This window comes from Antechinus flavipes, chromosome 4 (assembly GCF_016432865.1).
Source record: "Antechinus flavipes isolate AdamAnt ecotype Samford, QLD, Australia chromosome 4, AdamAnt_v2, whole genome shotgun sequence".
Taxonomy (NCBI): Eukaryota; Metazoa; Chordata; class Mammalia; order Dasyuromorphia; family Dasyuridae; genus Antechinus; species Antechinus flavipes.
The window spans coordinates 381,562,452-381,579,373 of NC_067401.1; the positions used below are offsets into that span (position 1 = coordinate 381,562,452).

Sequence of the window (16,922 nt, forward strand, 5' to 3'; positions counted from 1 at the left end):
ACAGGAAATGCAGAAGGTTTGTTGGGTTGAGTGAGATCTAGACTTCTAGAAGATCGTGTCTCACTAGCTTGGACAGGAAATGCAGAAGGTTTGTTGGGTTGAGTGAGATCTTCTAGAAGATCGTGTCTCACTAGCTTGGACAGGAAATGCAGAAGGTTTGTTGGGTTGAGTGAGATCTTCTAGAAGATCGTGTCTCACTAACTTGGATGAGAAGAGCAGAATGTTTCTTGGAATGAGTGAGATGGAGAATCTGCAATGTCAGGGAGTCTTGGGAAGCTTCAGGTGAGCCAGCTAGCCTGGTTTAGAACCACAGTGACCTCTTTTTCCCTCCCTGTCTCAGAAAAAGCCAAGTTCTGAGTCCTGTGCTTGGAGAAACACAGAGATGATTTTCCTGTGCCTCCTCAGCTCCCCCGTGTGATGGTACTACGTAAAAGCACTGGCCCATCCATCAGAGGCTGTGGGAAGGGGGGTGGGGGGGCAGGGAACCTCATCTTTCAGTGGGGTTTTGGAAAAGCCAGATCAGGGTCTGGAAGACAAGAGACTAGACAGCGATGTAAGCCAGAGGCCCTAAGCCAGGAAAGTTTGAATTCAATGCCAGCTGAGTCACTGTCTCCCTGCAGGGTTGGAGAGGGATGCTTTTCACTGGGGCCCTGCACTTCCATGTCTGCCTCAGGGAAGACAGACTGGAAGTGTTTAAGAGGTCTTTAGGAACCTCTGAGCTCTAACAGGCTTTAATTCTGCAGATAAAGGAGCTAGCAGAATTCTGTGATGGGAGGAGCCCAGAAAGTGCTGTTGAGCTCAGCCTTGGAAGAAATGAGTTTCTAAGAAGAAGGTGTCTTTGAGGAGTTTGGGGATGGCAGTGGGGGCTAGGTATGTTCCAGTCTTGGGGGAAGGGCAGTGCAAAGGTAGAAGATGGAGACTCATACCTGAGGAGCATCAAAATAATTGGAGCAAACTGAGGTGTGGCAGGGAGTAATGTATAGTAACCCTGAAATGGTAAGTTGGAGCAAGATCATGAAGGGGTTTAAATGCCAAACAGGAATTTTGTCTTGGAAGTCAGAGGTAACTGGGAGCTCTTGGAGTTTATTGAGCAGGGGATTCCTTGGTCAGAACTGTTTTTGAGTCATTTTGATGGCTATAAGGAAGATAGATTAGAGAGGAATAGATAGCATCTTCTCTATCATTAGTTAAGTTGAGCAGTAGTCCTATTGGAACCCCCTAGCGAGGAGACAGAAGACAAGAAGACTCTCTTGGTTTTGTTCTGCTCATTTTCCAGATAGATCTTTTCTTGACAGTCCCTACATAGCATTCTTTTATTTGCTTTCTCCAAAGGGGAAGAAGGATGAATAGAAGGGCAGCGAAAGAAAACTGATTTTAGAGTCAATCAGATTCCTTCATTTGAGTAAGTCACTCACAGGATAACAAATATAGAGCTAGAAGAGATCTGTTGGCTCTGGAACTGGCTGTCCCCTAAGCCTAGAACACTCTTCCTCCTCTGATACAACTACTGACTTCTTTTAAGTCCCAATTAAAATCCCATTTTCTGCAGGAATCCTTCCCTAACTCTTACTTCTTGTGCCTTCTGTCTGACAATTATTTCATCCCATTTGTAGCTTGCTTTCTATATTTTGTTTACATATTGTACCCTCATTAGATTTAAAATTCTGTGAGACCTCTCTTTGTATCCTTAGTACAGTGCGAGACTCTTGTAGCTGCTGTTCAGTTGTTTCAGTCGTGTTCAACTCTTTGTGAGCCCATTTGGAGTTTTCTTTACAAAGATATTGAAGTGGTTTGCCATTTCCTTCTCTAGCTCATTTTACAGATGAGGAAACTGAGTCAAATAGGGTTAGGTGACTTCCTAGGGTTACACAGCTAGTAAGTATCTGAGGCCAGATTTGAACTCGGGAAGATATCTTCTTGGCTTTAGCCCCATAATTCTACCCATTTTGCATGTAATAGGTGTTTAATATGTTTTTATCAATTGTTTAATTTAGCTCAACCCCCATTTTTATCATTGAGGAAGCTATGTCTTCAGAGAGGCTATGATTTGCCAAGAGTCCTAAACTGCCTTCTAATTCAATCTCTTTGGGTCTAGTTTCCTCATCCATAAAATTTTGCATTGGTCCAGGTGATCCCGAAGTTCCTTCCCAATTGTAAGTCTGTGACCTTGTGATTCTCAGGGTTTTGTGAGAGTCAAATGAGATAAGGAATGCAATGGATTTTGTAAACCTTAAAGACCTGGATAAAATACCAGTTATTATTGTTGTTATATTATTATGAGCCTCCAGCCATCAGGCCTTCAGTCTGCCAATGACTTCATTCCCAGAGCTTTCTCCGGCACTCTAAAAACTCCAACTAAGGTTGGAGAACAATACAAAGGGTGTGGTGGTAAATGTTTAACAACTGGCTGGGGAGGGGATGGGATCTGAGAGGAGGAAAATGTGTATCTACACATTTAAGTTTAATCTCATTATTAAGTTCATAAGTCTAGAAATCAAAAAGGCCCCAGATTTGCAGCCAATTTCTAAGATTTAAATGTCACAATAAAATTTTAACAATCAGCTCTCTATGCTCCAGCACAATATTGGCCCTTTTCCATTACCCACCCACTCTAGATTTTTAAATCCTCCTTATAAATCTTTTTCTGTGTTCTGAGGAAAAAAAATGTTTGCTTAGCAAACCACAAAAACCAAAACAGCTTTTTGGAGTGTAGGGAAAAGTAAGCCTCCTGAGGACAGGAATTGATTTTTCATTTTGTTTTGAAATCTCCAGTGCCTAGGCCAGAGTAGCTGTTTAATAAATGCCTGTTGGATCAAACTGAATTGAAGTAGTAGCAACATTCTAGATGCAGGGGTCCTCAAACTTTTTAAATAGGGGGCCAGTTCACTGTCCCTCAGATTGTTAGAGGACTATAGTAAAAACAAAAACTTTGTTTTGTGGGCCTTTAAATAAAGAAACTTCATAGCCTTGGGTGAGGGGGATAATTGTCCTCCGCTGCTGCATCTGGCCTGCGGCCCGTAGTTTGAGGACCCCTGTTAGAGTTATCTGAATTCATAACTCCAGTGCCCCATCTTATGAGTGGGATCCAGCATAAAAATTATCCTCTAAACCCAGCTCCTAAGTACTAGGCTGCGGCCTGCCCTCTTCCCACCACACCACAGGGAAAAATAATAATGATGATGATAAAACAATTAATTTTTACATAATGCTTCAAAGTTGATAAAAAAAAATCAGCTCTGGTTGAGCTGGCAAACACAGCCTTGTGGAAAACAAACATTTCAGTTTCACTCCAGCCTGTGCTGACTCCCAGGACAGCCAAGTCCAGGAACTGGGAGTCTTCTGCTCTTTGCAGATAGCTGCTCAGAACCTCCAGGGACTTTTTGCTTCATCTGACATTGATTTTATTACCCATCGTTCTCCCGGGCACAGTCCTGGAAGAACTGAGTTAGACAAGGTTGGAAGATGGCTCACCACCCATCCCCAGAAGGGATGGCTATGTTCCAGAACACAAAGTTCAGAACTACAGGTCTCTACTGAAATTCTGTCTCCAGAATCCTGCAGGAGACGGAAAAGAAGAGAAGAATCTCCCAGTCACATCCAATTCTCTTTGATTATCATACAGAATTAGTGATGGTAGCAACTTTTCCAAATTAGAGAGAGGCAGTGTGTGATGAGCCAAGCAGCCCTGGTCTTGGAATCAAAAGAGGAGGTTCAAATCCAGTCTTTTATATTTACAAATGACAGGAAATGATGAAAGCCACCTAAACCTTCTTAGCCTCAGTTTCTTGATCTATAAAATGGGTGAAATTGTACCTGCACTTCCCTATTTTCTTGGTTGGTGGTGAAGAACATGCTTGAAACCTTGAAGTGCTACATAAATATAAAGGATTATTAATGTTGTTAAAATTGTTATAACTTGCCAAAGGCTTAGGGGACAGAGAGTTGGCCTAGAATCCTTGAAATATTATATTGCAAATTAATATTAATATTGTTGTTTATTGTTATAATTTTTTAGTCAATATGACCTGGGATAGAAACCAAAGAATATCTTTTCATTTTACTTCTGACACAAGCTGGGTATGTCATTGTGGACAAATCACTTGACAAGTGTACTAGAAACTCTTTAACACTAAATTGCAGAATTTTTACTCTTTTTGTTGTTGTTTGCTTGCATTTTATTTTCTTTCTCATTTTTCCCTGTCTGATTTGATTTTTCTTGTGCAGCAAGATAATCATATAAATATGTATGCATATATTGGATTTAACATATATTTCTACTATGTTTAACAAATATTGGACTACTTGCCATCTAGGGGGGAGGTAGAGCAAGGGGGGAAATTGGAACACAAGATTTTGCAAGTGTTAATGTTGAAAAATTATCCATGCATGTTTTGAAAATAAAAAGTTTTAATTAAAAAAAAGAAATTATACTTTTCTCTCAAAAAAAAAAAAAAAACAAAAACCAACCCAACACTAAACTGCCAAGAAGGGGCTGATGTACCATGTGGTAAGAGTTTCCTTATTGGGAGATCCTTATATCCGTAAAACCCAAGGTTAAAAAAAAAACCTAAAATCCTCTAGCTGTACATATCCCTCCAGCTTGTATGGCATCGGGAGGACCAACCCAGTGTCCAGGAAAGCCACTGCTCCAGCCCCGTTCCAAATCACAAAAGGATGGTCTCTCCATTCCTTCCATTAACATCTATGGAGATGGGAAATGGAATGTTAAGTTGAGGATCAGAGAGAAGCCCAATTTGGATGGAAGACTGGAGGTAAGAATAATGAACAGTGAGACTGCAAAATATGTTGATGAAGGGCTTTAAAAATTAAATTTGACCCTAGAGATAATAGGAAGTCTTTATAGAGTTTACTGAGTAATGCAATGATCAATGGCCAGATCTATGATGAAGGAAAATCACTTTGGCAGCAATATGAAAGGATTGAAATGGGGAGAGCACTGGGGCAATGAGACTCATTAGGAGACCATTGCTGTAGGTCAGTAGAGAGATAATGAGGGCCTGAACTGAAGTGGCTCTGAGAGGAAAAAGAAAAGGGGTCAGATGCAGATGTTAGTCGGTCGATAAGCATTTATTAAGAGCATACTCTGTGTGGGGCACTGTCCTAAGTGCTGGGGACATAAAGGCACCGAACAGAACCCACCTCGAGGAGCTCCCAGTCTAATGAGCGAAACAATAGACAGCCAGCTGCATATGGATAAACAGGAAATAATTAATAGGATGGAAGAACTAGAATTAAGAGGGTTCCTTAATTAAGAATTAAGAAAGGCTTTTGTTAGAAGCTAGAATTTTAGTTGGGACTTGAGAGAAGGCAGAGAAGCCACAGGACAGAGATGAGAAGGGAGGACATTCCAGACAGAGAAGTTAGGAAGAAAATGTATCCCATATCTCCTGCCTTTCCCTGATCTCCAGCCTCAGACAAAAAGAGGAGTGACCTTCCCTATGATCTTGGACCTTCGACCTCCAGCTGAGTTCGTCCTTGACTCTGCTGACCTCCTGTCTGCTTCCTCAGGATCAGGGGCCACTGATGCTCAGCCCAGGCCCTCCTGAATTCCTGACCCTGAGTGGAATATGTGCGGGCACAGCAAAATTTGACTATCAATAAATTTATGGGATGAGGAGTCCGAAATCCCAAGTTATCATTGTGGAAAGGGTGGGCCCAGTAACAAGAGAAACTGAATAGAACAACCTTAACGCCAACTCTTGCTTTCTAGAATATCTAAAAGATAGAATTACTCAGAATTAGTGCCAGTATCTGGAGTTGAGACGTATAGCCTGTGTAGGGTCCCTAGTGCCTACCTGGTTGAAGCTTGGGGCAAGGGTAGTTTCCGGAGATGTTCTGTCTCGGGGCCGCCCTTGCTGATGACTGCAGTCCAGTTGGATCAGGCTTCGGCATTCCTGGTGGCAGGTATACTTGCAGTCTGGAAGGAAAGAACCAAAAGGGAATGAGAGATCAGACAGTGCTTCTACATTTCTGTCCAGAGAAGTAATCAAGGAAGCCATATCTATTCTTATAGACACATATAGGGCATTTAGGTGGTGTAGTGAATAGAACTTGGATCAGGAAGACCTCAGTTCAAATCCAAACCTCAAATCCAACCTCAGACATTTACTTAGCTGTATGACCTTGGGCAAGTCACTAAACCACTGTCTGCCTCAGTTTCCTTATCTGTAAAAAGGGAGTAATAATAGCACCTATCTCCCTTGGTTGTAAGGATCAAATGAGATAATATTTATAAAGCATTTTGAAAACTTTAATGCATTATATAGGAGGATGATATGATGATGATGAGATAGACACAATCCTAGAGAAAAGATGTAGATAATAATAGCAAATGGACAAAGAGTTGAGCATCAAATCTATCTTCATCATTAAATATTTGAATAAGAAGAAGAAAAAGCTTAGGACAGAAGGACTATGTGGTTATTTGGCAGAAAGGGTTCCCTGGCTCTGCCTCCTGCTATTTATGTTCTATATGATAACTTGAAAAAGTCACTTCTCTGGGTCTCAGTTTCCTCATAAATGAGGCAGTAGGGACAAATGATTCCCAAGCTTCTTCTGGCTCTTAAGTAAACCCCAGGCTGTGAATAAGATTCAAGGTGTCTCTCTGGATCTTAGGTTCCTCATCTGTATAAGATCTGACTATCTCACAGTTAGAGTAGGAATAATTTCACAGCAGGCTGATTTCAGAAAAGCCTAGAAAGACTTACATAAACTGATGCTGAGTAAAGTTAAGTACAACCAAGAGAACATTGTACACGGTAACAACAAAAATATGTAATGATGATCAATTGTGATGGACAGAATGGTGATTCAAGGCATTTCCAATAGATGTGATGGAGAGAGCCAACTGCATCCAGAGAGAGAACTGTGGAGACTATCAAAGCATAGTATTTTCACCTTTGTTGTTTTTTGCTTGGGTTTTTTCTTTCTTGTAGTTTTTTCCCTTTCATCTAATCTTTCTTGCACAACGTGATGAATATGTTAATACATTTAGAAGAATTACACAAGCTTAACCTATATCCAATTGCTTGCTGTCTTGAGGAGGAGGGAAGTAGGAGAGGAAGGGAGGGAGAAAAATTTGGAACACAAGATTTTGCAAAGATGAATGTTGAAAACTATCTTTGCATGTATTTGGAAAAATAAAATACTATTTTTAAAAAGAAATAATTTCATAATTCAAATTTATTACTTGGAAAAAATGAAAAGTACCCCATAAATATAAGGCATTATTATAACATCGGGGGACAAAGGTCATGATTAAACTGTATCAGGTCTATGTATTATATGTTTAATAGATGCTATCAATAAATATATTTTTATTAATAATAAAATGGATTAAATCAAGTCAGTCTACAGGATACAATTCCAAAAATCACAATATTTTATAAGTGGGAGAGACCTCAGCATTTATCCTTGCTTCTACTATTTAGAATTCCTTACTTCCTTCAAAACTCATCAAGCCTTGGCTACTAAGCCTTTTTCAATCCTCTTAGCTCTCAGTATGCCCGCTACTACCTTGTATTTCTTTTGAATGTTTATTTAGCCTGCAGAGTAGAATTTATTTTGAATATAGTTTATATATACTAATTAATGTGTATGTTGCCTCGTCTAATACGAATGTAAACTCCTTGAGGACAGGAACTGTTTTCGTCTTGGTCTTGACAGTCCCAAAACCTCGTACATTGCCTGAACATAGTAGGTACTTAATTTATATGTTGATTAATTGATTGATCTAGCCAATAATAGAATAATCCATAACAAATAGCAAACCAGATTTTGCTTTAACCTTTCCAGGGAGGGAAATTTAATACCTATTAGGGTTGTCTATTCAACTTTTGGCCAAAGCTAACTGTCAGGAAGTTTTTCCTCATATGTAGCCCAAATTTGTCTACTTGAACCTTCTACCTGGTTCTTGGTTCTTCCACCTGTGGCCAAGTCAAAACAAATTTAATCTCTATTCCATGTGATAGCTTTTCAGTGACTGAGAACAAATCATCTTCCTCCATTCCAAAGTATCCAACACCAAGTATTTGCTTTTCCAAGCTGAAAAACATCCACCATTTCTTGCAACTGATTCTCAACGTGAGAGGGACTTTGCCAAGAGCCTTTCCTCCCAGAATTCTCCAGCTTATGATGTCCTTTCTGACCTTCAGGGTCCAGAAAAAAAAGCACAATGTTCCATAGATAGCCTGATAGAGCAGATTATAAAGGGACTCTCACTTTTTTTTTTTTTAAAAGACATGATACTTCTCAATTCAGACTAAAATCACTGTTGTTGTTGTTCAGTTGTTTCAATCATATCCAACTCTCGATATCCTCATTAGGGTTTTCTTGGCAAAGATACTGGAATAATTTGCTGTTTCCTTTTCCAGCTCATTTTATGGATGAGGAAACTAGAGTAAATATACACAGGTATATAGAATATATATACCCACACAGTGTCTCGGGTTGAATTTAAACTCAGGATGATCTCTTCCTGATTCCAAGTCTCGTGTTCTAATCTACAGTGCCATCTAGCTGCCCCAAAATCACAGTAATTTTTCTTATCTGTCATATTGCTAGCTCACTGTAATCCAATAACTCCTCCCAATATTTTTCAAATAAACTGCCATCTAGCCGTGCCTTTTCCATCTTGTACTAATGCAGTTGTTTTTTTAAAGCCAAGTATAAAAATTTACACTTATCCCTATTAAATTTCATTTTATTAGATTGAGTCCAACATTCTAATCTGTCAAATTATTTTGGATTCTCATCTGTATCAATAAATTCTACCTCTATGTCAACAAACATGCATTAAGTGCCTACTATATGCCAGAAACTGTTCTAGGAAATGGGGACATCAACACAAAAATGCTCTCTAGGAATTTGCATTCTATAAGGAGAGATAACATATACATTTATGAATATATGAGAATAAATAAAACTAATAAATACAAAATAATTAGGGAAAGAAAATACTAGCAGGCATGACCATCAGGAAAGATGCTGAGTATTGCATCATGCTTGATAGATGTTTTAAAGAAAGTGAAGTAAGAAAGGGTGAAAGTTTAAACATGGGAGATAGCCTATGAAAAGTCATGGACTTGGGAGATGGGAATCAGGTTTGGTTGGAATTCAAGAGTGAGCTTTAATTCAAGATATTAATAAAAATGTTAAACAAATACAGACACCTAATGGGGATGACCTCCTCCCAAGTTGACAGTGAATCATTAATGTCTGAGTTTTGAATTTGGCTAGTTAACTAATTCTAAATCCAACTCATTGCTATAGCTCAGAGATCAAAGAAATAAATAAGTTTGAGTGTGATCTAGTTATTATTTTTATTTATTTTGTATATATTTATAAAGGTAAATGTTGTCTTCCCTCATAGAATGCAAATTCCTCTTCAGCATTTCTGTGTCAGTATCCTCATATCCTAGAACAGTGTCTAGTATACAGTAAGTACTTAATCAGTGCATGTTTATTGACATAGATAATAGAATCCAAAACAGTTTGACAGGTTAGTATGTTGGGCTGAGTCTAATAAAATGAAATTTTATAGGGATAAATGTAAATTTTTACACTTGGCTCATATCTGGTCATTGACTTTCTATAGTCACACATGGAGATAGCCACCAATTGAAAGAAGGTCTACAGCAGGTTGTTTGTTTAAGAGGTAAATAAAGATAAGAATAGAGATTAGACCCAGGGAAGTCCGAGGTGAGAAAACTCCTTCCATCAATTCAGATCAACATCTTCTATGCAGCTTAGAGTCTTAGAGATTTGCCTCAGCACTGAAAGGTTAAGGGATTTGTCCAGAGTCTCAGGGCCATTATATACCAAAAATGAGACTTGAAACTATGGCTTTTTGGTTCCAGAGTCAGTGCTTAATGTACTAGGTCTCTCAAGAAGCTTAAAATACTTACCTTAAAAACTAGACTTCACTCTTCTAATCAGTACAGAGGGATAAGGGGAAGGACGTGGAAGGAGAATTGTGGAATGTCTTAGTGACTCCCTAGTCCCTTTTTCATCTTCCATGTAAGAAAGCTGAGCCCCAGGGAAGTGCTTTGCCCAAAATCACATAGCTAGCTAAATGGCAGAGCAAGGACCAGAAGACCAGAACAACAATGTTGTTCCATCATTTCTGAGTCATGTCCAACTCTTCATGACACTGAGGTTTCCCTGACAAAGATACTGGCGTGATTGGCCATTTCCTTCTCCAGCTCATTGTACAGATAAGAAAACTGAGGTAAATAGCATTGACTTGTTCAGGATCATACAGCTAGTGACTTGTTCTCATAGTTAATAAGTATCTGAGGTTGGATTTGAACTCAGGAAGATTAACTCCAGATTAACTGGCTCTCTAGCCACTGAGCCACTTAGCTAACCTGCTATAACAATATTTTCCAGATCTCTCAGAGGGTTTCCTGGGCAGGGGATGGGGGGTACCTTCTGGAACATACTTAGCTGATGGGAAGAACAGAAGGACAAGCAGAGGAAAGGTCAGGAGGTAAGGAACAGGGAACGAAAGGGGAGCAGTAGAGAGGGTAGTTGGAGGCTGAAATAAGAGAGAGAAATCAATACAAATCCATCAATACTAGCACTGGAGGCGAGTTCGCATAGATTGCTGGCACAGCAAAAGCAGCCAGTACCACCTAGCCTAGAGGTAACTTGGGCCAAGGATGTCACAGAGCTCAGCAAAGGGAAAAGCAGGAATCTGATGGGAAATATTTTTCTTTTCATTATAAAAACAAAGAGCACATGGGCTGGTGTATGTGTTTTAAGGAAGAAGGAAGCAGAGAGTTTAGCCTCTTTTGGCCAAACTCAGTATTTCATGCCTAAATAGGGTGGAGACACGGAGGCCACGTCTTCCTCTGGCCCCCTAGTTAGTGCTCAGAACAAATCGAGGCTTTGTTATCAAAGCCCAGAGCCCAAAGCCACAAAGAAAGCCATTGTTTCCCTGGGTCCTACCCCCCTCACGGACCTATGTGCCGGCACCTGGCAGGGCTGGGAGAAATGAGGAATGCCAAGGGGCTGCCAAGAGCAGGTCAGAGGAGAAGAAGGAGAGCTGGGATCTCTCTCCACTCTAGAGTTGAGCACTGCCACCCATCCTGGTGACTGGGAAAACCTTTGGGAAAGAAGGGTTTTCCATCCTCGAGCAGTACCATTTACTGCTCAAAGAGGTGGTTGTTGTTCACTTGTTTCTAATGTTTTGTTGACCTTATTTTGATGTTTTATTGGCAGGGATACTGGAGCGGTTTGCCATTTTCTTCTCCAGTTCCCTTTACAGAAAAGGAAACTGAGGCAAGCAAGGTTAAGTGTTTTACCCAGGGTCATATAACTAGTAAGCGGTCATATAACTAGTAAGCGTCCAAAGCCATATTTGAACACATCTTCCTGACCCCAGGCCTAAGAAGCAATGTCCTCAATTCAATGCAGTTATTTATCCCTTCCATATCACAGGCACTAAGGGTGTAGTGTCCCCTCAATCTGGAAAATTTGTGTAAAATTTTTTGGCCCGCCCTTTGTACCAGAGAAAAAGTCTGAATTATTACGGTACTACAAGATAAAATATGTTGATATTATATAATAATATGTATAGTTAATGCATTTCTGAGTTTCTCAAGTTTTTCTGTTTCATCTGCTGGCCTTTGCATGTCATCTGCACCTTCTATAAAACTCCCCAAAAAATTCCTGTTGAATTTCTTATGCTGACCTGTAATATATCAAAACTGCAATGGGAAAAGTTGCGGTTTGAAATTTTATTTTTTTAAATAATTTTATTTATCACTTCTTTATTTATTTATTTTAAATATTTAAACTAAACATTTATTTAGTAACTGCTGTAAACAGAGCTTCATGGTAGAAGCCAGGGGAAGATTAAAAAAAAAAAAAAAGATAAAAAGTTTCATTTAGGCTAGGCCTCTGTCTTCCCAGAGATTGTGGTCTAGGAGTTAGATATGATATAGATTAATTCACAATTATAAGATAAATATATCAAAATAGGCACAATAAAAGTCCTAATGAGGGGCTCTATGTGCTCCAAGCATGTTTTCTGGAGGACGTGGCATTTCACAGGATTATAGATTTAGAATTGGAAAGGAATTCATCTAATCTAACCCACTCATTTTACAGATGATGAAACCCAGAGAGAAGGGGGCTGCCCAAGCTTCTCAGGCCATAATTGGCAGTGTCAGGATTTGAATCTAGATTCCCTGCCTCCAAATCCATTGCTCTTCCTTTAGGTTAGCATCATAGGATAACCACTTGGGTACAGGAAAGAACCTCAGAGGACATCTTAGTCAATCCCCTCATTTTACAAGTAGGAAAACTAAGGCCCATGAAAGTTAAAAGCTTTGCTTAAGGGCCCACGGATAATAAGCAACAAAGCCAAAATTTGAATTTAGATCTTGTGAATTCATCTTTAACATTCCAAGTTTAATGTTAATTCCACTGTGTCTTTTTTTAAAATTGGGCTTTAAAAAGTAGCTAGGAAATTCAGCAAGTGATAAGGGAAGAAAAGTGCAAATTCTTAGAGGGTGGAAAAGTTTAAGGCTAGTTCCAGGGATCAATAATAGTCACGTATGACTGGAACAAAGAGTCTGTAAAGAAAAGTGATAGGGGATAAAGCTGAAAAGGTATCACATCTACCTACATGGAAGCAATTAAGTGGCTCAGTAGGCAGGGAACTGGACCTAGAGTTAGGAAGACCTGCCATTTAAAATCTGTCTGCCTTGATTTTCTCAACAGTAAAATAGGGATGATAATAGTACCAACTTCCTAGAGTTGCTGTAAGGATCAAATGAGATGATTTTGTAAAGTGTTTATCACAGTGCCTGGCATATTATAGGTACATAAGAGATGCTTTACAGATGTCACAATCTCTAGCCTGATGCTGAGCTAGGGGATGGAGAGAATAAAGGGGGAACCAACAGGTGGGGGGGAAAAAGCAAGACTGTGCTTCAGCAACATCCTGCATCAGACTCCATAATCACAGACTGCAGCTAAGCCACCGAGACTCAGTGTGACATCCCCTGCTTCTGGAAACACCAAGGCAAGGGCTTTGGGGACAGAGAGATGAAGTCACAACTCCCCTGGCCTTCCCCCAAATCCCCTCTCACTGGGCACACCCAGTGGTTTCAGGGCATTAAGTACATCTAAGGGTATCATATAACTGTTCTGCTGTAGAGCAGTGCCCGTTAGCTCAGACTAACAGAATGAGGCCTCCCAGAATGACTTTTCCCCTCAAGGATTTCTCTTACCACATGAGGTCACTTGAATTAAGTGCCAGATGTATGATAAAGAGAGGAAGTACTACTGGAATTGAGAGAGGGACAGAAGAAAAAAGAAGGAGAGGGAGAAGGAAAGGGAGAGGGAGATGAGAGAGAGAGAGAGAGAGAGAGAGAGAGAGAGAGAGAGAGAGAGGAGAGAGAGAGAGGAGAGAGAGAGAGAGGAGAGAGAAGAGAGAGAGAGAGAGAGAGAGAGAGAGAGAGAGAGAGAGAAGAGAGAGAGAGAGGAGAGAGAGAGAGAGGAGAGAGAGAGAGAGAGAGAGAGAGAGAGAGAGAGAGAGAGAGAGAAGAGAAGAGAAGAGAAGAGAAGAGAAGAGAAGAGAAGAGAGAGAGAGAGAGAGAGAAGGAGGAGGAGGAGAAGGAAGAGGAGGAGAAGGAGGAGGAGAAGGAGGAGGAGGAGGAGGAATGAGACGAGAGACAGGGAGAGACAGAGATAGAGACAGAAGGAGAGAAACAGAGAAAGACAAACAGAGACAGAATGTACCATGGCCTGAGGAGCCTTCATGCAGGAGAGAAGAATTGAGCTAGACTTTGAAGGGTTCAGAGTTGCTCCCTAAATCACAGCATCCTGAAATGGAGTCCCCAATAATGTCAATAGGAAGAAATTTTCAAGTCAAGGAGTGTAGAACCCTACGTTCCAAGAAGACTAGGAATTGAGGCAAAAGTGCCACAGTGTGCTATTATCATAACTATTATTGTTAAAAACCACAGCTCACATTCCTGGACAGCTTCAGTTGACAACATCCTTCACAATGACTCTCTATGTGAGGTAATACAGAACTGTCTTCAGTCTGCAGAACTGGAAATTGAGGATTGGGGAAGCTTATCATGGATCTGTGACACAAGCAGGACTCAATACCAAACCTCTCCATTCTATATCCAGTTAGTTAAAAAAAAACTGTTGAGGGGGCAGGGAAAATAATGGAGCACAGCTCTATAAAGTCTAGGTGGAAGAGTTCTCTCTAGAATATACTTTAGTGATAATCTTCTGATCTAACTCCTTGATTTGTAGATAAGGAAACTGAGTCCTAAAGATAAATAGGAAGTGCTTTGTCCACAATCACACAAGTAATAAATAAGTAGCAGAATCAAAATTTGAACTCAGGTCCTCGGACTCCAAATTCTAGGCTCTTTTAAAGGAGAATTGCTTCCAAGTTCATTTTTGTCTCTCCTTGCAAGTTAGGGGAAGAGCACCTCTTCCACAATCCCCTATGGTAGAGGGAGTATATTAATTTGAGCCCCTCTGCCAAGCTAGACTACACCACTCTGTCTCTGTGTCCTTGGACAACAGGAGTCTAGACCAGACATGGCATGGTACTCATACCTCCTGTGGGTATTGAATCTAGAGAAATTCTTCTAAGGAAGATTCTTCCTGGCTTCCAATGGCCCCCAAATCCCTCATTAAAGAAAAGCTATCAAGCCCATTAATATCTTTAGCAACACCAACTTCTGTTGTGGTTGGAGAATCAAGCAGAAGCAACTCAGGGTTGGGGGTTTGAGAGTGAGGTCTCTGAAGTCAGCATTCTGGCTCTAGATAGCATCTCTGATCATAGAGGCATCCAGGTGGTAAGGTGGGCAGATATAGGATTTAGGGTCAGGAAGACCTAAATTTGATATTTGCCTTGGACACTTGCTAGCCGAGTGCCCCTGTCTCTGCCTCTATCTGCCAGTTTTCATAATTGTAAAATAGATATCATAATACTACCTACCTTACAAGGTTATTGTGAGGATCAAATGAGATAATTTTTATAAGCCACTTAGCATAATGACTAGTACATAGTAGGTTCTTAATAAATGCTTGTTCCCTCCTTCCCTCCCTTCTCCTGCCCTCACCCTTGCCTTCTACCACAGCAGGGGTCTCTAAGAGACTCCAATATCAGTCCATCATCTTGAGATGTGGTTATAGGAAGAAAACAGCTAGAATGGAGATAGGGTGAGGTATCCATTGGCTCCCTCACAGAAAGGCACCTTTGGGGGTGAAGGAGGGCAGCTGCTTACATCAGAAACTTGGCAGTTGTTAAGAATGGAAGCCTGGCAGCTATATAAGGCAAGCAGCAAAGCCAGGGGCCCTAATCCAAGAACATCCTCATATGTGGTAGAGCTGGTTCCCCATGAAACCATGGAGCAGATGGAGCCAGAATTCTAGGTTCCTATTGGTTCCCCACAATCCTGGGCAAAAACTTTTCTCCATCTAGAGTCAGTGTTTCCCCTTCTGTGCGTTCATCTCCAACTGAGGTCTTTCCACCTGTCCCTATTTCCTTCTCACTCAGCCTTTGTTAGGCTGGGGAGGGACTACTAGGTCATAGGACTCAAAGTAGGGCAACTGAGCTTTGACTAGTTAGTGTATTTGTCATAGATGACACATTGTGTAAATATTTATCTATGTCTTTGTATTATTTATTGTGGAAGTTCAGTAATTTCAGTCATGTCTGACTTTTCCTGACCCCATTGGGATTTTCTTGGTAAAGATACTGAAGTAGTTTGCCATTTCCTTCTCCTGCTCATTTTACAAATGAAGAAACTGAGGCAAACAGCATTAATCAACTTACCCAGGATCACACAGCTAGTGTCTGAGGCTAGATTTGAATTCAGGAAGACAAGTCTTCCATACTCCAGTCCCAGCACTCTATCCATTGTGCCACTTTGTTACAGTTAATAAATTATTGTTTGACTACGTATATTTGTGATAAGAGGTTACCTTGTTTTTTCCCCCAGTGGGGTTATATGGAGCGAATAGATACTTGTTAATTGAAAAAAGTAAAATAAAATAAATGTAAGAAAAATTATATGGGCAGTAACAGAGCACTGAACTTGCAATCAGGAATATCTGGATTCAAATCCTGTTCCAGACATTTACTATCTCAGTGACTCTGGGCCAGTCACTTCTCCAGCCTCAGTTTCCTCATTGGTAAAAATGATGAATTTCAAGGTCTCTTGAAGCTTTAAACCTGTAATCCTATAACCTCCTACACACTTCTAAAAGTCCTGGCTAAACTAGTCAGGCCCCACAGCAGGAATGAGTAGGACTCCTGGTTTGGAGTCATTTGTCTTTTCGACTGGCTTCTAGGAAAAGGTTAGGACCTCCGGCCTAACACTGTAATTTCTTTTTTAAGAAGGTACCGTCCAATGCCCCCAGGTAAGAGGCTTCAAGTGGATCTTCTAGAATCTCTAACTCCAAAAAGATGGAGACAAGAACATCACACCTGAGAGGACCACACTTAGCTCTTGTTTCCCTAATGAAATCACTTAGCACTGAACCTGACACATGGTAGGCACCCAGTTGTTGCCTTTAAGACAAGATCTATTTTTGGTCTGGCTCTCTAAAGTGGAGCGGGATTAAGTATCCAGGCTTATTTCTTGCTGAAGCCCCTTCCCAAAGGCTGGCAGGCAGGCAGGTAGGCTGATTCATCCCTGGCAGGCATCAAAAGAGAATGAGCCCCAACTTGCTCCCGCTTAAAACAAGTTTTCACTTCCCATGTAAAAGGAAGGGCTTGTCCTGACTCAAAATTACCAGAAATTTTTTTTTCCAAATCACAGACACTAAGCAGAAACATTACTGAGGCATATTAAGTGGGGCTCTTCCTCTGCTTAACCCTACTCAAAGACAGACAGGGAGGGGACCTCTGAGAGCTC

General features: G+C 40.6%; 1 protein-coding gene across 1 annotated transcript in view; it reads right to left on the minus strand.

Annotated features, from left to right (window-relative positions):
* RASSF5 (Ras association domain family member 5) overlaps positions 1-16,922 on the minus strand; it is a 109,311-nt gene that overhangs the window by 57,613 nt on the left and 34,776 nt on the right. Inside the window, exon 2 of the mRNA XM_051998508.1 lies at positions 5,817-5,938. Within this exon, the coding sequence (XP_051854468.1) occupies positions 5,817-5,938 (122 nt within the window). The remainder of the gene's footprint in view (positions 1-5,816; positions 5,939-16,922) is intronic.